Here is a 26,123-nt window from a genome sequence, read left to right on the forward strand (position 1 = left end):
TGTGTGCGAATAGTTCGACAGGGGTAAATTGGGTTTCTTTGAGCGCTCTCAATAGAGTCGTTCAGAACGTAGGAAAACTGTTTCCTGGCGGACTAGGTCAGATGTGTTGCCAAAGGCCAACGAATGCCTATATATCGTTGAAAATTTCGCAATCAATAAACCAACAGCGTTTTACATTTTTATGGCATGTTCACATGTACAACTGCACACGCGTTTTTCTTCTGCTCAGGATTCAATAATAATCGAAAGAATTGGGCGTTAGTTTCATCGTAAATGATGCTTCAAGTAGGATATACAGCTCAAGGAAGCAAAGCAAAACAAATTAAGTAACGCTCTTCTGAGTCATGAATAATTACCTGTCTAAACATGTTAAAGCATCAGTCTTTGAATGGATTTATCTGTCTAGCAAGACCAGAATTGATTTATTTATCTAATTATTTTATTTCGGCTTCCTTTTAAATCCTCTGAGGTGGATTTAATCTTCAATTTAAGAGGAAGGCCTCGAGGTCCCTTGTTACCAAGTCAGTGGAAAGCGCTCAAATAACGGTATATCAATTCTCGCATTTGTCGCTGTGCTGATTTTAGAATGTACGTGCTCACGTTTCTTGTTCTCGATAGCCCCGTTATTTGGGTAAATGTGACATAATTCTGGTTCATATCATTTAGGCGAATAAAGGCTAAATATTTGTACGTGATCGTTTTTTGCAGAGAGGTTTACGGAAGCACGGAAACAGTCTTTAAGGCATTGATTGAGCAACAATTCAACAATGCCACTTTGGAACGCACCAAGATTGCTAATTGGAGGATCATGGTGGAACTGGCATTGTGACGTAATGAGTGTTTTGAGTTATTACCGCCTTCATGTTTTAAAATCTCAGCGACAATAAAAAAAGGAAACCGTAAATCTGCTCTATAAACTGCTATACAAATCAAGCAGTGGTAATCTCCTCTAATACAAATGTCAGACGCCAAGTAATATTTTTTATTCTTATTGTTCTCGTGATTTTTGAAACCTGATATAAACTTAAGACTTTAAGAGAGAAAAAAAATTACTGAATGACAAAAAACATTCCGCATAACTTGTATATTTCTTAAAACTACTCAGCCCTTGGCAAAAATCCTCTCCCTCAGGAAGAAAAAAAACCCCTAGAATCATCAGTAAAACTTTGAGAGAGAAAAACATGAATAACATAAAACAATACGCATAACTTGTAATTTTCTTAAAATTACTCAGCCCTTGACAAAAATCTTCGGCCTCAGCAAGAAAAAAACTAAATACTAGAATTATGAAATCAATAAAAATTTTAAACAAATTGAGCAAAACATGGTCCCCTTGATCTAGTACATTTAAATAGTCTTCAATCAGTTTTTTTTTTATATTTGTTTCCCTTTCAACTGCTTTTGTTTTATTTTAAAGAAAAGTCACCATCTTTGCGTCAAAGAACAGAAATTCTTTAGAAACCTGTCAATTCCAGAATTATCGGGAATGGGTGACCCAGCCATCATTTACTTATGAATTAGACGGCCGGGACTATGAATATGTCACCTCGTTTGCGGGGTAGTTTCCATTTAACGTTAATCGTGATTGCTTACCTTGTCGGCTCTTGCCTTCACTTTATTTGCATCCAATCCATCATTTATTTCTATTCATTTATTCAAATTAACTTTTAAAAGGAACAACTTTTCAAATAAATAGGACAAATCCATGAAACTTTGATAAGACAAAACGGTGACTTCAACGAAACTCAGTGCCGCTACTAAAATAAGCGATCGTCGAAAGAACCTTTGTATAGCTCTTTCGTGGATTGAGTGAAAATCAAAGAAAACTATGACCATGAACACGACAGTGACATCTTTCTCCGAAAACAGCACACAAACAACCAGCGATGCAGCCTTGAGTGATTCCGACCAAGCGTGTAAAATTACAGCAGACTCCGCGGTAGAAGTTACAGCAAAGGCCGTGGCTTACATTTTCATTTCCCTGATTTCATTCTTCGGAAATATCTTACTTCTTGTTGTCATTTTCAAGAACAAGCAGCTAAGAAGGTCGATGAATCACTTCGTTTTCAACATGGCTGTATCCGACCTGTTCAATCCTTTGACCGTCATGACCATGAAGATCATTGAGATCATTTCAAGATCGAGTTCCTGGAAAGTTAACAGTCCGTGGCTGTTGGGAAATATTCTGTGCAAACTTGCCTACTTTCTCCCAGATGTTTCCCTTGTGGTTTCCATCGGAAGCCTTCTTTTGATCGCAATAGACAGGCTCTTCGCTGTTGTCTTTCCTCTGAAGGCCAAACTTATCACCTCAAAAGTACGATTGATCAGCATTCTTAGCACGTGGCTTGTCGCTATCACCATCCATGCACCTTATTTTTACAGTTTCAAACTGATCCCTGTCGAAAGTGAAACGTATTGTGTATTAAACTGGGGACCGGCATTCGACCACTTGAAAACACACAAGGCATTTGTTACGGCAACCTTTATTACTTTCATTCTTATTCCCATTTGTGTCCTGATCATGGTGTATGGCACTATCGCATGGAAAATAAGAAGAAAGAACAAGAAAACGAAGGAGAAACTGTCCTGTCGCCAAAACCATCGAGATCAACAATTTAGGAAAATTGTCCGAATGACGATGGCTATTGTTATTTCATTTGTTTTCTGCATGATTCCACTGCTTATCTATTTATTTCTTCAAATATTTCTGTGGAATTGGGAATTGCCACCCATTTGCGCATTTCAAACAGTTATCCCATTTATTTCTCTATTTATGTTGCATTCGTGGAGCGCAGTAAATCCGTGCATTTGCTTTATCTTTAGCAAGAAATATCGCAACGGCCTTAAGCAGTGTTTTCATTGTGATGGCTTAAGTCGAAGGTTATCAAGTTTGCAAGGAAACTTCCGACTGCAAACAATGACGAGCTCCTACCGAAACAGCTCTATTGAGATCCACTCAAGTCGCATACACATTATCTCATACAGTAGAAAACCTTGAGCACTATATGTATTGAAATCCTAACTTAGAAAAGCAGCAGGAACAATTATTGGATGTACACTTCGAACTTTCAACTATAACAAGGGTATCTAGAAATGTTATATTAAAACTGATAGTCTTTAGAGTGTATAGGGAACAAGGAAGAGCACAAAGAACTAAGTGCCACACACTTAAACACCTGAACAAAAGGACATTATGGCACGATACATCTGTTCTCTCCGTCAGCGGGGTTTCCTTCGGCAAAATCGTAAAGTTCGATCGATTGAATCCTGTAAATTTTAGCGTCAGAGCCACAATTGGGGCGCTTACTCTATTCGAAGTTTTTGTGAGGGCATTTTTTGAGATGAAAGATGATCTATGAATTATTTGCACGGTATATTTAAAAAGCGTAGGCATATCATCATAGCCTGAAATGTAAAACTTCTCCAAATAAATCATAAAATAAATGCCTCCTTTTATGCACGACCACGTTTCGGCGCAATCCAACCGTCGTTTAGAAAACTGAGCTTTTTTTTATATTCTTTTTAATTGACCTTCCAAGCTTGGTGTCATAAGTTAATTTGACGTATTCCATGATATTCATGGAAGATAATTTATTTCCTTGTAGCCCCTAAAGTATCGTGTTCCTGTGTATTATCAGTAAATATAAGAAGCTGACAGCTTCGATCCAGTCTGACAGTCGAAGCGACACTCTTTACCATGGTTTTCACCTCTATATTCTTTCCCAGCTTTAACTTGTCTCGCTTGTCTAATTTGACTTCGAATCGTCACATTGAATCATAAGTTCTCCACTCAGAATATCTATACCGTCTCTCTTTAAGCTATTTTAATTTTCTCTGTACAGCGAATGATATATTTTCATACATTAAAGAGTAACTGCATAGGGGTGCCCATGGCTGCTTTTGTTCAAGTTGTCAAATGATGAGTGGACAGGTTGATCAATATACTGTTCGCGCGGGTCCATATATCACGTCTGCACAAATGTTGCTGCATTCTCGATCAGGGCCCGGTTTTTCAAAGAGCAGATAACGCTATCCGATGGATGAATCGCTATCCAGCGGATAAGTGTTACCAAAAAATAGCGTTATTTACCCTTTGAACAACCGGGGCCAGGTGTTTAACTGGTAATGGCCCGGGATTAAAACGGGGGAAGCAAATGTAAATTGAACGTGATGTTTGCCAAGGGCATGTTCATTAAGCGACATCACAGAAATGTTTTCAATTTGATTACAATTTTTGGTGCTATTTGCTGAACACTTTTCTTTCATAGGACACGCAAACCACCTCACCCATTCTTTTTTTTCTTCTTATGTTCTGTTGTTTACTGTTTCTTTTTCGCCAATATCCCGCAAGGCTTCTTAACTTCTACCTCTGTTTCTGCGATCAGTTCCATATTTCTTTTTTCCGAGTTCCTTTCTTTGTTTTTTTTTTCGTGCTCGCTTTAGTCAAGAGCATGATGTTAAGTAATTATCCTCTGCGACGTCTTACCACTATAATCATGAGCTTTTGTAACTAAACAAAAAAAATTGTTTTAGCGTTTGAATTCTTTGATCAAATTCCTTTTTTTGGGTGTATTTGCATCTCGCTCCCGCCATTTCGTTTGGAGCATTTAAACTCTGACAGATTGCGCACATTTTATGATTCCAAGAGCACAATACAAAGTAAACGTTTGGAACACGCGGAACATTATTACATTGATTGTCCGAGGTCGTAGGCAGCGAAAGGCCTCCATATCAAATTTGAATGGGAGCCGGTATAAACAGCGAAGTCTGATACCATATTGATGGGGAAAATAGTTTGTAATTAATGCAGCGGCAGTTTACAGACTGTTAGAGAGACTATTTCAAGTACTAGTAAACAGTTTCATTTTCCACCTATTGTAACGAAAGCGCCCCTCTGGCTATCAGCCAGTACATCTAATGAAATAAGATGTACGTCTCCACGAAACTAGATGCCTGGTGATATGGTAATAATCATTTGACAAATAAACCACTTATGGCGACCCCGGTAAATTATCACAAAGTTGGTAACTGGAGCTGTTTCCCTGTTCCACAATTAAGCTGAAGACTCTCTCGATGGGTTTTGCCATCAGAGTGACACTTGCTCGCTAAGTAAAAGTTTTCTGTTCTTTACAATACTTCGATGTTGATAAAACCCGGATTGTACACTATAAACAAAACAAGGTGAAATCGATATTGTACTCGGAATAAATTGCTCGTCTTGACTACTAGCAAATTACGTTTTTAACGCTGTTGTTTTCCTGTGAAGTAAAGATACTCTAGCATGAACATTCAAGATAATGATTAAGAAAAAAAGCTATACAGTGTGAATTTATCACTTCTTGATGCAAGGGCGGAAAACAAAATGAAATTGGTTTAACTGCTTATATGAGAGTAGTGGCCATAATCAAGATAAATGTTCAAATTTTCAGTGAAAAGTTTTCGATCACTAAGAAGGCAGCTATGTTCGACATTTTTTCTCCCAAAGAACTCATACCATTTGTTTTCGATCTATACTAGTTTCGAAATACGTTGTATATCCAAAGCTTTCAACTGAGATTATAACAGCTATAAAGTCCTTGGGAACATACTGAGGAAAATCACTTTAGGTAGCCCGTCACGGATAGTACTTGTACCATCAATTCCACGTTATTTTCAGAATAAATCCGATCCATATCATTCTTAAAGATCGCATTGTTCAAATCATGTGTATCGGATATTTGGTTGATCCGAAATCTGCTTAGTTTTTCGCGGAATCCGCAATCTCAAAGCTATTCACCCACTTCAATTGAATATGCAATGTCCGTAAAAAATTACATTTAGCAGCTGGGAAGCTTTTTCACACAGCCGTGAACGAGTGAAAAATCAGGGGTTTTTCCGTTGACAAGTATGCGGATAGGATTTTAAAGTGAAGAAGCGGATTTTTCCGTGTGTGAAGACATCTCATGTTACATGGAATCTGAAAATAAAAGCAAGACGAAAATGACCAGAAAGATATTTTGGAATTTATTCAAAACAGTTCTTGATTCGCTGTTAGAAGTGGAAAACGTAATTTACGTGAACGAAACCTATGCAGTAGAATTCATCATTCTTAGATCGTTGTTTACTTGACTTCACGGCTAGAAAAATGCGTACCGTTACAACTTCAGAACTTGAATATCAGAGCGAGCGATCGTGAAACCAAATAATTACGTATGCACGCGCTTTGCGATGATAAGCTTATGCTTGGCGACGATGTCATTCGTGTTTGCCCCTGCTCTGCTTTTGTAAAATTTTGATAATGCTCTCGCATTCTTTGAGCTACTTTGAGCAACCGTAAACAAAGAAATAGACTTCCAATGACTAATAATAGGATATAATTCCTCCCAAACTCCTCAGTTCATGAAAAAAAAAATAAATAAAATTAAAAAAAAAATAAAAAAAATAAATAAAAAAATCAAGGGTAGCTTTCATCTGAAAGAAAGAAGGTTATAGAATTATTCTTGAGTTCCGTTTATTTCGAGTGCGGGGAATTTTTCAATGTGATTAAAAAATTGGAATTGACCTTCTCCACATTTTTCTTCAAAATAATATTTTCCAGTCTATCTTATCTTCTGAGAATGAGCAGGTTATATTTTTGCCATTCTCAGACACAGATACAGCTCAAATTGACGTTTTGCTTAAGTCGACACTTTCAGTTTCTAAGTTTTTGTTTATCTACAACTTAGGTAAGAAATTTGCAATAAAAGTTGCTTATCACTCCGCGATATTTTTTTTTCAAATCGCTATTGCTGACAATAACGTTTCAGAAAGATGGATAAGTCGAATACTTCGGTACAAGAAACATAAACAAATTGAATGAATAATCAGTTCAAGGCAGGCTAGGGAAAGTCCCTTTCCTTAATTTTCATTTTCTGCCTCACGAAGTTTTTTTTCAAGGTCGAGCGCTTTCTTTGTTGACCTCGACGAACATGAACTCGCTACAAAATTTCCTTAGAGTTTAGATTTCTATTGAAAAGACCAAAGGCCTTCAAAAATTGACATGAACGCTACGAACCGTTGTGATATCGGTGTTCGAGAGTCGATCGATGGTAAGTTTTTTTGTTTTTTTTTTGCCACATCTAAACAGCCGCAGCAAATGTAAATATCGAAACATGCGTGAATGTGCCATTATCAAAATAATGCTGTTTTTGAAACACATGTGAATGAAAATTCAAAAAAGCTGGTGGCTGAAAAATCCCATCTCACAGTGTATTTTGAATCATGTATAGAATTAGGAGGCACTCGACCGTTCCTTGATGATTATCATTCTAACCCATCGAAACATCGATTCGTACGTCAATGCACGGGAACGTCGTTCAACTCTAAGCTTTTGTGTGGAACTTTCACTGTGGGGTTTGCGGTATTATGCTGCCAGTCAATATCTGCGGGGCTTAATCATGGACATCTCAAACCGAGATTAATTCTTATTCACACATAATATCAGACGGAATTAATTGTTTTTATTGGTTGCTTGTATTCAAATTTGATGGAGAAGAGATTTTCTGGCCGATAAATCACTGGTTTTTCTTGTTAGCCAGGAAACGTAGGCTGTTTGTCCATTAAAATACCCCTTTTGCAAGCTAGAAAATCATGAAATGCGTTTAGATTCAGTCGATTTAAGGCATAGTGAAAATCATGACCGTTGCTGGGAACTGTGAATGAAGGACAAAGGACTGGGTATCAATAAAATCTGGAATGGGTAAAAAAGAACCGGACCTTACGGACCGTGTGGATAATAACGAACAGGGAATAAAATCCACTTTTGTTCCTTTAGCCATTCATTTCAGACCTTTGCCAACTGAACAATACTATTAGGGTATAATGGGAATGATCAAATTCCGTACTTTCAACAGATAATTATGCTCTTCTTACAGCCTATAATTTTTTTAAAATGAAAACCTAAGTTCTCTGAGGAAATCTAACTTGAAAAAGCTTTGTGATGAAAAGTCGATAAAGTATGAGCGTGTTTCGTGACGAGGACAACAACAGCTGTAAAGGAGAAAACTCCGACTGCCCTCCGAGAGCTAGTCATTTGTGGTCTTCGTTTTTTAACCTAGTTCGCGAGAAGCAATCCATTTAACAAGGCCTGCAAGATGTGGTCCGTGGTTTTTCCCAGTTCGAAGCCCGAAATGTATGGTCTGGAGTCCACGTTTTGTACTGACCATTCCGACTGACTATAATAATTTTACTCCAAAACGTCAACTTTCCATTTTACTGGTATCACGATACTCAACTGCGTTTAAATGTAATAAGCTAAGACCGTGTACATTTATTCTCTGTTCCACAAAGCAACACATGTACACCCAACCACGAGTACTTTCCGGCCAAATGGAGCTCGACTAGAAATTCTTCAGAAATGCCGACAGCTATCAGACGATATATATTTTGGTCAGTCAAGGAGAAAAAAACTACACCCGTGCATAATCCGGGTCCCCCGTCCCGCTCTGGTATTGCAGTTTATTGTTGCGGTGAAAGACAAAGATACTGGAGAAATTTGGGACTGCCTTGCCTCTCCAGACTTTAAGGATATATACCTCACTGTAAGTAGCTACGTAAAAAATATTTTTTTAAGTTATTGACCTTTTTGGGGAAAAGGTGAACGTACCAAGGCAAGATAAGAAAAACAAAACAAAAACCGAAAAAAAACACGTGAAACCGTGTAGCTGCACCAGGAAAAACAAGGCATCTTTAAAGGCCCTACATGAATTTAAAGGATAAAACATATTTTACAACTTTTTAAGTTTGATTTCTAGATTAAAATAAATAATCAAAATTGTAGTTGAATGAAAAATTTAATGAAGTATTTTGTTGGCTAGTTTTGATAAGAGTTCAAAGTGATTCAAAATAATAATCTTGTTTTTGTTGTTTATGCTATTATTTATTCTGAATTAACTTTTTTCCTCTTGTTCATTTATGTCGCTGGTTTTTTGTGCGCTGTCCATATACAGAGAGATAGAAGGTTCAAAATTGTGCCGGAGGTGGAGCCTTACGCTTGGATGCTCGCAACCAACACTGATTGTAGAAATAAACAGCTTCCTTCGTACGCCAGCAGCTTAGTGTTTATGTTGCCTGTCAAAAATGAAACACCCATCAGCTACACGATTAGGATCAAACTTTACGAGAAGATAACAGAATATGAAGGTGAATTTAATCACAATAGGTCGTAGCCAGGATTTTTCAAAGGGGGGGGGGGGGTCACAGAGGCTACTCACCATTTACACCGCTGCTCTCCCGCGTGTATCAGCGGGCTCAGTCGTATTATCACGACATGAAGGCCCATATCAATGGCTTTTACGGCCAAGATATTGTCATGACGCTTTCGCCATCTGGATATTGTAGGTTCTTTGTTTTAAAGAAGACTTACCAAGGTGGGGGGGTCACGGGCACCCCAGAACCCCCCATGGCTATGCCCTTGTTATTCATGATTGAGACCTTGAAATTTTAAACGAACGATGACGAGTCTAAAATTAATAATAGTTATGATAGTAACTTCGGCTGTAAGGGCTGCACTGCGGAATAATGGCACGAGGTCGTGGAAGTGCGAACCGAGAACAGCGCGGTCCGTACAAAAACGATCGAGGGCAAATAATTCTCAGTTCGACTAGAGCAAGCGAGGTCAGTATATGTAGTTTATTATATAGCAATCAGATTAAACTTGTCCGGCCTCTTGAATTTTACGGATTTTAAGAAAAAAAAAAACGGCGCGGAGGCCAAAGAGAGGCCAAGGGTAATTCGGAAATGGCCCATTGAGCTTATGACATTGGTTGAAGTCGTCGTAAGTATCAGCTTTCTCTACCGCTTTTTATTAAGGATCGTTCGTTTGTTTAATTAACATATATATGTGTGAAAGAAGGAAATTATTACTAGTTACTCGAGTTTCACGCTCTAGGCGATCATCAGACTGAGAGTTGTCTACGAGAAGTAAACGGTTATGAATGTTTAAAATTCAAGAACGGTTAGCAGTCGTCACGCGCGCGCTTCTTTTGATTAGGGACTTTAAGCAAACCACGACGGCTACGGCAACGAGAACGTGGAAAAACAATAGATCTAATTGGCAGAACAATAGCCCAGCACGTGCGTGTAAAAATTTTGTACATTTCTTAGCCGTCCTTTGCAAAACAACAACGTGAAATCACCAAAATTTACGTCGTCTGCGAAGCGAAACCGCGGCGGCAAATTATTTTAATTTACATTTGGTACTCAACGGATCCTACGTTGCCTATTTCGTTTCTATATATATATCTAATTGGCAGAACAATAGCCCAGCACGTGCGTGTAAAAATTTTGTACATTTCTTAGCCGTCCTTTGCAAAACAACAACGTGAAATCACCAAAATTTGCGTCGTCTGCGAAGCGAAACCGCGGCGGCAAATTATTTTAATTTACATTTGGTACTCAACGGATCCTATAGGAGAAGTAGTGTGGCACACGAGGACGGACAACTTCGAGCGAAGGAAGACATATACTCAATAAAAAGTCTAAAAAGTTTAATAAAAAACGTTTCGGTCCGAGACCTTCATCAGTTGCAATACAATGACTTAAAAATTCCTTAAATAGATTTATATAGGGCGTGATGACACATATAAACGAACACAGTAATTACTACGCGAAAAATTATCACTATAAAAAGAAATAGAAAAATTGTCGAATCCACTGAAAATTTAAAGGAACCAGCGTTGACTTGAAAGACGAGAATTGTAATAAAATTTCCAATTAACGCTGAGACTGGGACCTTTGATGCCCGCCCAATTTGAAAAAATTCTCCGCATTAATTATAGTTTATTCTTTTTTTGGAGTGAAACTCCTGGCGCTTATTCAAGCCGAAGGGTGCCAGAGAGAGAACAGCTGTGCGCTCCAATATGCTTCTTTGGTAATTAGAAGTTTCTCGATGTTACCTGAATTGTTTACTGTTGCCTGCACTTGATCAATGCATTGGAATGAGAAATCGCTTAAATCATGTTTTCGAGCACTGTCATGGATCCTACGTTGCCTATTTCGCTTATATATATATATATATATATATATATATTGAGCACTGTTCTACGAAAATCAAGTCACACTTTATATATATATATATATATATATATATATATATGTTGGGTAGAAAATTACGACGAAAAGTTCCCTGACGAGTAAGCAATCACGAAACAGGCTTGTAGGGATAAAAACGTAGTCGTCGTATTTTTATACCCAACATATAGTGCGCTCTACTTTTATGTATCGAGCACTGTTATACGGAAAAACCAAATCACAGACTTCCTTAGATATAGCTCTTTGGCATACAAAGCTTTGCTTTCATGTCCAAATTGAGCACTCTATCTAGGATGAGTCATTGCCGTTGCAATTGCGCATGCTCGCTGGTTTACTCTAGTTTGAGCACTCTGGCATGGCTTAGACGATACCACAAAGGTTGGGTCGTTTGGGGTGACCGTCTCGGTTCTCCCCCATCCTAGCATTAGCACTGCACTGATGAGGTGCACATACTTACCTGACGCGGGTTAGGGTCTCATAGCATGTAGTTCTCTGCATTATGGGACTCGTTACCCAACAGCAGTCCTTGCACACCCCGACTGTTCAGGTGCCCCGTTAGGCGGGGAGCGCTTCCGGGGGGCCAGGTTCGATTCCTGGGCGATTTTGGCGTACTGGTGTACCCTCCTTCAGGCGTTACTCGGCGGAACCATTGCACTCCGGTTCCGTTAAGTATATATGTCGTCCGGCCGTTGCAGCACTGACCATTGCACTAATGGGTCCGTGGCCGGGGGCGCCTGAAAAACAAAAAAAAAAACTGCACTGATGAGGCCCAGGTCTCGCATGGTAAGTGTTGCTTCATACTCTTGTAGTTTGAAGTTGGTTCTGGTGTTTTTCGAGGTCTGAGTTGGATAAGTGAGTACCTGCCGGGAGGGAAAACTTGCGACTTTTTCCTCCCTGGCAGTGGTTGTTTTCTTTGGTTCCGTTTTGGTCGCCCATCCCTTTTTTTGGATTTCTCGGTCGATCCGAACTTGCTTTCCTTTTTGCTTTTTCTCTGTTTCGGTCACCCATCCCTCTGACTTGTCTTTGGGTTGGGTCCGAGTTTCAGCATGGTCGTGTCCTTTAATAGGACCATCGACGTTGACTGTCAGGGGCTCCCTGAGGAGGTACTTTTCTCGGAAGCGGTTGGTTTGTTGCTGGGTTTTTTTGACCGTGAGTCTGACCATCGGGTGGCTGCGGTGCAGGCATGTCCTGGCCGTGTTGCGAGAGTCACTTTTGCTGAGAACGGCGATGCTGCTAAGTTATTTTTTGAGGAGCTAGGTGTCATCAAGTTGGGTGATGTAGAGTGTAGGGTGGTTAAACCCCCTCCTCCTCCTCCCCAGCTTACTACTGTTGTAGTCTCTTGGTTTCCCTTTGAGGGATCAAACGACGCCATCAGCACAGCTTTGTCTGCATATGGTACGGTCAAATCTGTTCGCAATCAGGTTTGGCCCGGAAGGCCTTCAGTGTCCACCGGGTCACGCATTGTCCAAATGGTTATTAGGAATGTCATTTCACCGTTTATTTCTATCCGTGGCGTCCGCTGTAAAATTTGGTATAGGGGGCAACCCCTCCAGTGTACTACTTGTCATAAAGTTGGTCATAAGTCGGCGGAGTGTCCCCTTAGGGGCAAATGCTTCCGATGCCGTCAAGGTGGACATCTAGCTAGGAACTGTCAGACGACCGTGGGTGCTCAACCTGCTGTAGACACATCAGTAGAGATGGACATACCCTCGTCTGTAGTTCAAGAAAATGATGTGACAGCTGAGACAATTGCTCCCGTCCCTAATGACGTTGTTGCTGAGTCTGAAGAGTGCGATTATAACCTTGAGGCCAGCGAGGACCGTTTTCCAACCTGCACATCGGTTGACCAAGTACCATCAGACAATGTCTCCCGTAAACGCGCTGCTCCCCAGTCTTCTCCGGTTTCAAAAGGAACTGTAAAGAAGCCTGCTACAACTGATACAACCCAGTCGATTTCCGTACCAGTCGCTAATAAGATAACCGTGCCACCCTCCGTTACGTCAGTCATTTCTTCCAAGTCCAGAAGTGAAATTCTCGAATTGCTATCCACACCTCCTGGCCTTTCAGGTGATAGAGTAGACCTCCTACGGTTAACATCACACCTTCAAGTTCCTCCTGGTTCAATTGCCTTTGTTCTCAACCCGCAAAATGGTCCTCCTAGACATGTGCTAAAGTACACTCCGAAGAAATAGTTTAATATTAGTTTAAAAATTTAAAACCTAAAAATGAAAACTAAAAAGTAGTTTAAGTTATTTAAGTTATCGAGTGTGTGTGTTCAATTTTTGGTGTGAGTGTGTTAATTTTTGTTGAGGTGGGGTTCGATTCCCCAGCGAGTTTGGTGTCTGGTGACCCTCGTTTCTGGTGGACCCCAACCCTAAGGCATTGCACGCAAGCCATGGGTGGGATTAGTCCTGTTGGTCGGCGGGCATTGCACACGCCCTTCATCGGGGGCCCGGCCGTCCACCTTAAACATAAAAAAAAACTGCACTGATGAGGCCCAGAAGGCCGAAACAGTACTGTCTGCAGTTAGTTATATATATATATATATATATTCACACAGATATAGAGTTGGACATGATTCAATTTACTATCAAGTCACATGAGAGGGACACAAATCTATGGGATTATCAAAGTGGAAGAACTGTAACTGAAGTAGAGAAACCTCTGCATCGAATAAAAATGTCAGGTATATAGTACAAATTTTGTAGTTACTATGGGGTTATATCTGAATTATATTAAGTCTCAGTTCATGCAATCAAATATGTAAAATTTTTTTTTGTTACTCTGTTTTGTTTTGTTTTGTTTTTCCCTCTTCATTTGACATAGTGAGATCAGTTGATTTATTATCTTGTTTTAGTTAGTGTTCACCGTTATAAGTTGAGGAGGTCCATGTCAGACCACGTTCAGAAGCTGAAGTTTATAATCATGTTTTCATTTTGGAAACTCAACCGGAGTTTTTGTTTCACATTACCGCAATCATCAGGGGCAGAAACGCTTGAACGGACCCTTCAAAAAGCACTTAGTGTTGATTATATTGGAACCGCGATATTATAGAGGTCGAAAACTCCGGAGAAAAGAAAGGGAAAATAAACTTCTGTCAGAGTTTGCGCGAGTACCGTTTTCTAAAACTCTCACGGTCACATCTTTAGTTCAAAAAATGATTTTGCACGCGATTTTCACCTCTCTCTTATAGTATTACCTAACGCATTTTACTACCTCCATAAAGTGTTGACTCTCAATTTCACTGAAAAATAAAGTCTTGCAAGATCTAGGAACATTTTTGTTTTCACATTGAGTAAATTAAGTAAAGGGCCGGCCTTTTTCTTTTTCTTTTTGTGATTATTTGAAAGAAAAGTGACTTCGCGCCAAATAAGCGTATTTCAATAATGTGCAATTCCATCAACTTTTCTTTTGCTTTTGATTTTAGGAGTTTTGTCAAAGCAAAGCGGAAGGACAGTAGTAATGCACTTTCAAAAACTTGGTGATAACGGTGTGTAGTTTTCTCTTACAGCTATTAAATTCCCGTGCACTGAAAAACGGGAGAGTTCACTTTGTTAAGGACAGTTTAAATTACTCATATATCAGATCGACGTTCGATACGTTCAACTTAATTGTTTCCGGTAAACTATAATTTCAGGTCAGTACAATCAGTTTCTGATAGATAAACAGAAGCTTACCGACCGTGTCGGTGGGATTGTGAGGTACCAAGACCTTTACTTAGCTGTTTGCCTAGAGGTAAGGCTACCAGGACCACCAGATACATAACGATTTAATGGCTCACAATACTGGATGCGGAAATGAAGTTTTTGGACAGGCCCCTCCGTTAGCAATCATCATTAAGGCATTTGCCATATTCAGACCTCTGCCATATTCAGACCTTAATCATTACCATTACAACTTCCTCAAATAGCTTCCTTATGTTTCATTACTTATTCTGTAGTGCAATTGAACTGTTGCCTATAGTCAAACACCTGTAATTGGACAGTTAAAGCAGCCAATCACACTAAGTCTACCCACCGAAATTCGTAGAATTTATTACAGTAAACATAGCAACAACCGCTTCCCTACAAAACCAGGAAATCTCTAAAATGGTGGAATTTTTTTTTGCATAAGACAATGTCTTTGCCGGAGATATTTTTCCTCATTGTCAATTTAGACCATGTAATTTTAATGATAAATTCTGTAACAGGAAATGTACCATCCAATTCAATCTATAATCATACTAGTTCTTGACAAATCTGACTCCCACTTCGTGGTCGTACGATCTTGTATATCAGTACTCTGATTACGGACCGAATTGGACCCCACTAAGCCCTTTTAACCTATGAACCGCGGATTTAGACGAGGAACTCGACTAACTGGTTTTCAGTACTGGCTTGTGGGTCCTTTTTTTATACTCTTTAAAACTAGGCTCTTTTTCACTGTTGCTTTGATTTTGTTTCTGTTGTCGTCGTTATTTGAGCTGCTCTTTGCTGGTATTATTTATTTCTATCTAGCATCGCTATGAAGATGATTATATTTCTTTTATTTTCTTCATCTTTTTTCGTTGAAGGAAGCCATAATGCAGTTCGCTCAGAACAACATGGATGACTGTTTAGCCATTTGCCGAGATGTTGCTGCACGTGCCAATCGTCTTAACTCAGGAAATTGGCCTTTCCTACTGACGAAAGCATTTTACATCATCTCTGCCATACATAGACAGGCGGAATATTTTGACCTTTCCGCAGAATACATGGAAAATTCTACGGAGGTATGATAGCACTTTATTTCAAATAACTGACGTTCATACACAACTAAATGAAGGGACATTTTGATGCATGGGAATAATGATTGACCAGCGGACCTAGCCAAGCTGGTAAATTACTTTGCATAGGAAAGGTTACTCAAGTGAATACACATCTGCACATGTACGAACGCTGTAATGACAAGGTGGCGTGATTTCAGGCTTTTAGAACCAGGTTGTGTCGTGTAACAAAGAAACTGGCTCAAACCAGTTAGGTTAGTCACAGTGTTTTAAGGCATATAAAGCTTTTCAGTTAAGCTCAACGGTTTTCAGTTGAGCTCTAACTAAAATGGTAAGTCCGCAGGATACAGTACCTGTACTCGAATAAGCTTTTCGTTCGAAAAGTTTGGAGTTTTCCTTTCACCTTCTTTTGTTTCCTTTTATAGATTTTTTTAAATGTTTCAATGATCGTTTCTTTATTTTGCAAGACAGCTGTCGTTTCACATGTATTTCTTTGAAACTTTGTGCGGGAAATTGGCGCTGCGTTCAGCGAATTTACTATTGTAAACCGCATAATTAAGGTGGTGGGTGTGTGGGTCGGACCCTTCTCCGCTCTTCGCTGCGAGGTTGTTTATCAGGAAACCATGGTAATGGGCTCCGGTGTTATTTAGAAACTCGCTTGTCGTCGAAAATGTTTTTTCCTTTTTTTTTTTTGATCTTTTCCCCAATTTTAAGCTGGAGATAAAGTATCTAGGCAAAATAATTATAAAGGCTGAAAGTTTCTAAAGAAACTGTGGTGATGCGTCGGTGAGGGTAACAAGGTTATTTGGTTATATCAACTAAGTTGAAATTGTAAATTGGCCACCGTAACGAATAAAAAAGCTGATGTTGGTAACCAGACAATATTTCCTTATCATTATTGGCTAAGAATCCATAACGTTACCTGCATGTAACTGTGCACTAGTGATAATTTGCTCCTGTATAATGTGTTCTGTGTTTCTTTTAACTGCGTAATTGTGCGCACTCTCATACTTGAGAAATGGCAGCGTTCTCTTCCTTGTGAATAATCAAAGTTTAAAAAAGCACAAAAAGACACAAGTGTTTACCAAGTTATGTCAAATTATCGTGATATGTCAGTGTCTCGCAGACTGATTATCTGCCTTTGAATTCGCCTTCAACAAATGACTGAACTGCCCGCTAAAGTAAAATCCCGATATTTTGCTCTAGCTTGCCCGATAATTGTTAACTGCTAGGCTAGTACGGGTCAAAATAATTATCAACATCGACGAATTGCGGTGGAACCTACACAACCAGTATCAAATAATTTTTTTAAAGTGAGTAATGAATTTACTTCTAGTCCATCAAATTGTACTTACTCTTATGAGAATATATTTCTTATTTTCGTCTTTATTATTTCATGGCCAGTGCTTGGAAGTTGCTTGCGTGGGTGAAGAGACCGCTGTCAACAAGTACAACAAAGCAGCGTTGATCCAAGCCAAATCAGCTGCCATTGGAATAACACCCGAAGAAGATCGAGAAATCGAAGAGATTTTCGAGGATGTAAAGATCATCTGGGCACAACAGCAAGAGAACCATAGCATGCGCTGCATCAATAGAATGAGCATCAGAATGATTAATCATTATTTAAGTTCTGTCCGTCAAAAGTTCCCAGATCCAGGGTTATGAGTTCCGATAGACAAAAAAGTTAGGTCAATAAAGTTAACAGGACGATATTTATCACCGATTTAATTTATTTTATAAACCTCTCTACGCACTTCAAGTAACATGATCTCGTTTCCAAGCGAGGAGAGGACATTGTAAAGATCGTACTTTAGGTTCATACGCAAGCCTCGATTGTCCAACCTCAAGTTGTTTAACTAGGCTAGCTAATTTTCCTTTTTTATCATTCGTTTGCAGAAAGGACGTTTCTGGTGTAAATATTGCTAAAGCAGACCGTGTTATCAAGGAAGTGGAGAATAGGTTGCTTCCTCATTGCACAAAGAGATTCAAAGCAAATTTTCTTCTTGCAAAGTCAGATTCCTCCATTCGCAAGGCATTGCAACGGGATAGAGAATTTACAGAAGAAGAGAGAGTAATATACTTGAGGGAAGGTAAATTGTGATAGTGACGCGGAACGATGGGGTCAAACAAATAGATGAATAAATCGTGGCATGCCTATGTTACACGCTCAAATCAAACCAGATTAAACACAAGGTTTCGTATTTATTCTAAAACTCCGAGCACATGGTTTTTCCTTCGTTTTTCCCTACATTCATTGCGGTTCATCAACTAAACAAAACATGTTACGCACCCTACACACTTCCCCACCAAAAATGAAAGTGTTCTTCTAAATATTACAAAAATATTTATCATAATTCTCTGCAGCTATAATGTAAATGTTGCTTGACATTGTTTCCTTTAGCACTTTGCGTGCTTTTGGTTTTTTTTTTCTTTAAATTTTAATGTTTGGGTCTTATACAAGGTTCCTCTCATGCCCTCGAGTAGTAGGCAGGTTGGAAACAGTATGGCCACACCCAGAAATACAAGGGTGTTCCCGGATGAATAGCTGTCATAGCTGGGGCTTGGATGGAGTTAACGCGTGAACTGCTGACTACTGGCTCAGCAGACTGGTACTGTGGATTTCCCAGGGGGTTGTAAGTCAAGATCTGCGGCGGTCTCCTTTTACGGTGGGGCCGAGTCCACATGTCCTGCTCAGCAATGTCCTCCCCCTCTGATCGGTCATTGCCAGCACTTCCTTCGTTTGCAACTTGCATTTCGCCGGATGGTCCATTGGTACCCTCAGTAGTCGCATAATCCTCAACTGACTCTGAAGGCAAATCCTGTCCTGGAGACACTGAGTTTGAAGTTCTTACTTCAGTAGGTATTTCTTCTACAAGGTCCACACTACCGAAATCATCTTTTTCTTCCCCGAATTCTGTTTCTCTGCTGTTGGTTGTCGGGGTCGTCTACCAAATCCCAGGTTTGGGGCATCTGCTTCCAGAGCGTCACAAGGCAGAAGTAAATTCCGGTGAAGTATTCTTGCACGGCCACCCCCACTCTCGAGCCTAACTTTGAAAACTGGGCTTTGAGCTCCCATTCGTCCAACCACAACGTGGATAACGTACTCCCAATGGGATCGTAAATTTTCCAGGTCCACCGCGCTCTGTTAAGTTTCTAACCAGCATCCGATCGCCTGGCTGAAGAACGCCACCTGAGACTCTCTTGTTGTAATATTCCTTGCCGCGCTCTGGAGTCTTCTTTGCATTCTGTTGAGCTATCCGGTAAGCCTCCTTCATATCATGCTGCCAGTTTTGGACGTAAGTGTTGTAATCTCCCTCTGCGCAATCTTAATTCAAATTAAAAATCAGGTCGATGGGTAGACGGGGTTAGGCCTTTCTCGATTATGCTAGTAAAACTGGCATTTAATGCCAGTAGAAATTCTCGCATAAAGCCAAAAATTGCTAATATAATCTGATTTCTTTAAAAAATGGCTCTTGAAATCCAAAAAAAATGCTTTGTTTTATTTAAAAAAAATGTACAAACACTTACATTATATGCTCATATCAACAACAGCTGATACTTAATAATTGTTTGTTTATAAAACTTGGGGTCAGAATCAAAAGTTTCCGGCCAACAGCCACTAAACAGTGATATTTGAAGCACTACCGGAGGTGGACTGTAGTGATCGATCTCTTGCTATAGATGATAGAACTGGTCTATCTTGCAAGTTCGTGGCCGACGCCAGCTTGGCTGAGCAAGAGAAAGAGTTACCCGCTGACCACCCATATTTTTCCGTTGGTGTTAGTACGTCATGTAACGGAAACAGACAATCTACACACACAAGTAACACAACACGGGTACACAAGTAACACGACGCACAAACAGTCGAAACAGACAGAAAACAATCAAAATTGTGAAACTTTAGGATTATTTATCCTTCTTAGTGCTGAAATCTGGATCAAAGTCATGATAAATGACAGAAAATGCTAGCAATTCTTTTTAAAGAAAAAACGAAAAAAATGCTCGTTTTCCCAAAAATTTCCGAAAAAATGCTAGCATAATCGAGAAAGGCCTAGACAGGGTGTTCTTCCAAACAACAAAGTAATACGGAGGGTATCCCGTCGCCTCGTGCTTAGTGCAATTGTACGCGTGGATCATATTGTTGAGTGATTCATCCCACTTTCGTTTCTTCAGATCTGGGATTGTTCGCAGCATAGACAATAGCGTGCGGTTCATCCTCTCCACTTGCCCATTCCCTTAAGGGTGGTAGGGGCTGGTGCGAGACTTGGAAACACCAGATAATTTATGTAGTTGATGGAAGAGATTTTTCTCAAATTTTCCTCCGTGATCACTGTGTACACGGGCTGGGAGTCCGAATCGTGGTACAAAGTCATTGTAATTCTTTTCAGCCACCGTTTGTGCTGTCTTGTTTCGGGTTGGGTAGGCCTGCGCAAACCTTGTGAAGTCATCTACTCTCAGCAAAATGTACTCAAATCCCCGTTGGCTTTTCTCCAAATGAAGAAAGTCTATAGACACCATCTCAAAAGGGGCAGTCGTCGTAATGCTCTCCATTGATACTCTAGGGTAGATTTGGGGCCTCTTTTGTTGGATGCAGCGACACTTATTGGCAATAAAATACTCGATTTCCTCTTGCATGTAAGGCCAATAGAACCTAGATATCGCCAAGTCCACCACTCGATCTGCACCCAGATGACCCATTTCAATGTGAAGCTCTTGGTAGACCAGCTGCTTAAACTTTGTGGGTAGTACTAGCTGCAATCAACTCTTAGTTTGGCGCCACAGAATCCCGTCCGCTGATATGTGGAGTTTATTCCATGCTCTCAAGTAACAAGATTTTGTACGAGTCTCGTTTTTCCGCTCTTCTCCTGATGGGGGATATCCCCGTTTCTTGAAGGCCAAGATTCGTGAGATGTCGGGGTCTTCCCGTTGAGCCCTTAGTATTTCTTCTAAAGTAAGTTGTCGAAAAACTAAATCTGTGACGCCCGGTTCTGAGTGAGTAATGCCAACTCTTGCTGAAACTGCGGCCACCCAAGGTGTGGCGTCTGCTTCCTGATGGATCACTGCTTGTATTGTTGCACAGATTGCGTCCTTTTCCATTTCTGCAGCACAGGTTTCCGTGTATTCATTGAAATGTAATGGTAGGCGGGATAGTACATCCGCGTCAATGTTAGATTTGCCAGGCTAATACTTGACGTTAAAATTAAAATCTGCCAATTCTGCCACCCACCGGTGCCCTACTGCGGACATCTTAGCTGACGACAGAATCTAAGTTAGTGGATTGTTGTCGGTGTAGACAGTGAAGAAAGTGGACTAGTACAAGTAATCACGGAACTTCTCAGTTACCGCCCATTTGAGGGCAAGGGACTCCAATTTTCCCGCGTGCATGTGATAATTTTTCTCTGATGGAGTTAGTGTCCTGGAGGCATAACCTAGAACTCTCAGCCTCCCATCCTGTTCTTGATACAATAAAGCTCTAAGTCCCTCTTGCGAGGCGTCTGTGTGAAGCACAAGTGGTTTCGTAAAGTCGGGAAAGGCCATCACTGGGGGAGAAGTCAGTAGGTCGACCAGCATGTCAAGCCGCCTCTGATGTTCCTCTGTCCATGTTACCTTATGATTACTAGGCAATAGATCAGGGCCAGCCATTAGATCGTACAGGGGCTTAGCTATGCTTGAAAAATCCTGGAGGTATTGCCTGTAGTAACTCAGGAATCCCAGCAGTTTACGCATATCACTCACTGTTGCTGGTTTCTGTTTCGCCAAGTTGTGCACGTGGGCCGTGTACTCTGGGTCTAGAGAGTAGCCATCGCCCAAATATCTAACTTGTCGTTGGAAGAACTTGCACTTTGATGGCTTTTACTTTATCCCATGTTCCTGTAGTCGACGCAGGACTTGTCGGACATCCTGAACGTGTTGCTCAAAGGTCTTACTATACACCAAGACATCATCCAGGTAGGGAATACAGATGTTGTCACGTAATATAAACCGTCTAGACATTCATTTATGCACCTTTGGAATGCCGCCGCTGCATTTATTAGCCCAATCGGTATTCTATTCCATTGATACAATCCCCAGGGGGTCACAAATGCAGTCAGGTGACTGCTTTCTTCTGTCATGAAGCCTTGATGGAAGGCCTTCCCTTGGTCCAGAACTGTAAACTTTTTGTTGCCGCCTAAGCCATTTAAGATATCCTGTATACGGGGAATCGGCTGCCGTTCTGGATATGTTTTCTTGTTCAATTCTCGATAATGAATACAAAGTCGCAGACTTCCATCCCTTTTACGAACACAGACCATGGGTGAGGAGTAAGCCGAACGGGACTTGCAGATCCAATTTCGATTAATCAAGTCTTCTAAGTACTCTTTCACTTTCCCATAGAGTGGCTTGGGAATGGAGATATAGTTCTTCTGTACTGGCTCATTGTCCTTTAACTGGATATCCAGCACCAAGTTCTCTACACAGCCAACATCATCGTCGTTTCTTGCAAAGGCACCAGCTTCTTGCCGTAGCATTTCGCGGACAATCAATTGTTCATAGTCTTCTAGCTGACTGAAGTCAACTGGTAGCTCCCATCCATCTTGTTCGTGACTAGGATTCAAGGTAGCTTTAAAGTAAGGTTCCTCGACTCTTCGAGAGTACTTTTGGTCAAGAGTGTTTCGAATTGGTAAAACTGACTTCACCGTGTGTACCCAGCCCAATTCTGTTCTGCGCTTTAACAAGATGTTTCTGTCTGTATTGTTGTGGACCAAGATGGTCACGTGACTAGATGTTCCCGGGGTTATTTTAGTGAGTTCCTCGCCCAATTCCACTCCGTCTGGGAGCTCGCTGTCTTCCTTGGGCTCAAATATTACTGGCATCCCCATTGGAACAGGTCCGAGGTGAATTTGACACTTAACTGTCGTTGCCTCTCCTTTTGGCAGCATAACATCTCTCTTTCTGACTTTAACAGCTGCAGTAGCGACATCCTGTGTTCTTGACTGGATCAGATTGATCAGAGTACTTACGAGAGTATGATGAATTGAAGGGAATGACTGCTGAATGATGTTACTTGCCTCTTGGCGATTTCCACCATGTTGAGTGAGAACTTCTTCTATAACATTGAAGCCAATGATCGAGTACTCTTGTTTCTCTTGTCTCACCAGTACTGGAACTGTCACCTCATTAGCAGTTGTAACATCTCCAGCCAACTTAAACTCGACCTCAATCCAACCGTCAAATAGAATGTTTGTCCCATTCATCGCTTCCAAATTTAACTCTTTTCCTGCTCCCAACAACTCTTCAACATTTCTTAACACCTCCAGCGGTAGGTGAGTTTGTTACCACTTCCTTGACACAACACAAACCTGGGAACCTGTATCCCATAGCGCCTCCACTTCCTTTCCCTGAATGAGGCATTTTACCACGCACCTCCGTCCCACAAGTTTTGTCAGTCCGAGCTGCTGTCTTGGCGTCAGGTGGCAGGGAAACGTCGTGTTCAATCATCGCCACCATCTCCAGCTGCTTCCTGTTTCTCAAGTTCCTGTATAGCCATGCAAACTGGTTTATGCACAGTTCTGTATTTTACTTGACATCCTTGAACAATATCTATTGATCTTACAAGCTCCGCAGCGGTTAAGAGGTATTTACTTAGAGCTCGGATAAAGACCAACCTTCCCTTGCTCTCAGGCGGCACAGTAATGTTCAGCCCACTACAAACTTCTTTAAGCCTTTCCTCGCTCAAGGAACACAACGCGCCCTGAATTTCGATCTGCAGACTCTCGGTATCCATCATACTTCAAACAAATAATCTTTCGTACTCACCAATAGTGCAATCAGCCGTCCACCAAAGAAATGCGACACTTTACGTCGAAATCAGTCCGCCTTCGACAGCAATCGACCACAACCCAACTCGCGCTTGACAAGTCAATCAAACGTGCCAATTACTTTGTCCTCCACAACCCTCGGCGGTTCTTCGTCGATGACAAGCTTCTTCGGTCCAGTCCTGGCGAGGTCGCCAATGTTACACGTTCAAATCAAACCAGATTAAACACAAGGTCTCGTATTTATTCTAAAACTCCGAGCACATGGTTTCTCCTTGGATTTTCCCGACAATCATTGCGGTTCATGAACTAAACATAACATGTCACGCATCCTACACTGACCTATGCCTGGCATTGCCTAACATGACATCAGATCGTGTTTTATACAGGGAATATTAAATGGCCTCACCTGGATTTGAATTGCATATTCGAGCGTCGGTGAAATATTTCACGAGTGAGGGACAGTATATTTATGAATAACCCAAGGTTCTTACGGGCGGCCATGTAATATCCTTTCAAATAGTACACCGTGAGATATCTTACGAGGGACAAGTGGAATATCTCACTGTATACCACGAGGAAATGTTGAAGACTATTTGATATAAATATGACACATAGTGCCAAAAATTTGATGCATATGAGACACAATGGTAAAAATTTACGTCTTATGAAGCTGCAAGAGGCGCACTTTAGATGGAAGATTTAGATATAATGTTATGAAATTTCCCACGGAATTCATGTATTTCGTCTGACTGTATTTCAAATGGCATGGTTGAAGGCATTGCATCCCATCCAAAAAGGTGTTAACTCTAATCTAGTTTTTCCTTAATCGGCAGCTGTGGACGTTCTTGACCAAGCAGAAGAAATCTCCCAAGACCTTAAAATGCGAAACGAAATACAGGGAATAAATGACAGAAGGCAGAAGATTGAAAATCTTCTTTATCGAGGCTTCTGGCTCACACCAAGACCGGGGCAAGTGCAGCTGCAGCGAATACCTGAAGAGAGGAACACAGATAATATAGATGATTTACTGGACAATTTGCTTCTAGACGGAGAAGGGGGCAACAGACGATGAGGAAATCGATCCGTTTGGTAAAAAGACGAGAACTAAAAAGAAAAACGCTTTGAGATTTGAATCCTTGCTCCTTACCGCAGTTGTTTGCAGCCATAATAAATGAACGTTGGCTTCTTTTAGGTTTGGTAGGAATTTCTAGATAAGAAAAAATTGTCAGTGAAAAAAAAATCTTAGTCAGAAACCATGCAACCTTGTACCAGCCAAAATCTTAGTCACAAACCCTGCTACCTAGTAGCAGCCAACCTCGCTCTCTCATCTACCTAACCACTGGAAGAGGAGAGATACTGGAGAGAAGCAAGAAGAAATCCACAGCCTTTAGACTTGAATTAAAAGCTCTACGGAAGAGTGATATCATGTGATATATCTCACAAATATCCAAAGAGAGGGCATTGGTCATCGAATTTTCTTATCAAGAGTCACACCAAGTAAACACAACAGGATAAATACGTAGTATATATTGGCGACGTGATATCTTGCAAAGCCAATGACCTATACTGTATGGATAATGTATAAAAACTCATTTAACGTTAAATTAAAGCCTACCTATTCTATGAAAGGAAATATTTATTTTTCTCAGCTTATTTCTAAAAAGAGTCCCATTCGGTCTGTAATCACGTGAGTGATAACAAAAGCGGACGAACGCGCAGCGGAGTCCAATTTGTTCACCACCAGTATGATCAAAGACCGAATTGGACGACACAAGGTCTTATCACCAACTGATCATAAAAATCACAATTTACTAGAAAAGAATGGCCAGGTTAAGAAAGAAAGAGAAATTTGTATTTCAAAGAAACCAAGCTTGTGATTGTTTGATTTCAGCCTCAACTTTCGATGCGATTGTTTGATTTAAACTACAACTTTGAATGTGATTGGTTCATTTAACTTTGCAATAACAAACTATCTGATAACACTTGGCAAATAAACCAGTGGGGAAAAGACTAAATAAAACTAAATCATACTTAAGAAAATTGTAATTTTTATTTTCAAGCATTGTTTTTGATGTTTTGCAGTGATGGTAACGTAACTCTTTCCCTTCCTTGATTTAATTACCGGTTTTCCTCACTGACCTCCGAATAGTTCTTATAATTTCAGCTTATAGAATCCTGAGTGAAAATGAAAGAAAATCTGTTATTTAATATTTTTTCGTCTTCTTATCACCTTTTCGCATGAAAATTTGAAGCTATAATTGGGAGAAATTCCTTGTTAGCTATCCCTGGGAGAGGGACGATAAAAGGAGCTCAGTGGTGCACATCCGCCTCTCCTACTCTCGCACAATTCAGAAAGCCTCGACGTACAGTAGTGTATTGGAAGCCAAAAGCGGAACTCTGCAAGTTGGAATAAGGGACCATGACTTGATCTTTGTTGTCAGGGAACAAAAGATACCGAGACCTAAAGCGAGAACAATTGAGTTTAGATTACTGAAGAACCAAGATCAAAGTGCATTCCTCGGCACACATCG

The 26,123-nt window shown here is 40.4% G+C and overlaps 1 protein-coding gene and 1 pseudogene across 1 annotated transcript; both read left to right on the top strand.

Moving 5' to 3' along the window:
• Window positions 1–1,629: 1,629 nt before the first annotated feature.
• LOC111328133 (neuropeptide FF receptor 2-like) lies at window positions 1,630–3,463 on the top strand (annotated as a pseudogene).
• A 3,444-nt stretch (window positions 3,464–6,907) lies between these two features.
• Window positions 6,908–25,794, top strand: LOC111328154 (uncharacterized). The gene is made up of 10 exons (XM_022932529.2): window positions 6,908–7,067; window positions 8,308–8,558; window positions 8,967–9,159; window positions 13,610–13,735; window positions 14,477–14,539; window positions 14,687–14,784; window positions 15,602–15,799; window positions 17,198–17,451; window positions 17,690–17,883; window positions 24,426–25,794. The coding sequence occupies exons 1-10, from the start codon at window positions 7,019–7,021 to the stop codon at window positions 24,662–24,664; spliced, it is 1,665 nt and encodes a 554-aa protein (XP_022788264.2). The 5' UTR covers window positions 6,908–7,018; the 3' UTR covers window positions 24,665–25,794.
• The last annotated feature ends 329 nt before the right edge of the window (window positions 25,795–26,123 follow it).

Source organism: Stylophora pistillata, chromosome 9 (genome assembly GCF_964205215.1).
Source record: "Stylophora pistillata chromosome 9, jaStyPist1.2, whole genome shotgun sequence".
Taxonomy (NCBI): domain Eukaryota; kingdom Metazoa; phylum Cnidaria; class Anthozoa; order Scleractinia; family Pocilloporidae; genus Stylophora; species Stylophora pistillata.

What these genes read in the sequence shown, in the direction of transcription:
- LOC111328154 (XM_022932529.2), top strand. Translation starts at nt 7,019, where the DNA reads ATGAACGCTACGAACCGTTGTGATATCGGTGTTCGAGAGTCGATCGAT. An exon ending in ACTTAGCTGTTTGCCTAGAG is followed by an intron (nt 14,785 to 15,601) that starts GTAAGGCTACCA and finishes TTTTCGTTGAAG; the next exon opens with GAAGCCATAATGCAGTTCGC. An exon ending in ACATGGAAAATTCTACGGAG is followed by an intron (nt 15,800 to 17,197) that starts GTATGATAGCAC and finishes TTTCATGGCCAG; the next exon opens with TGCTTGGAAGTTGCTTGCGT.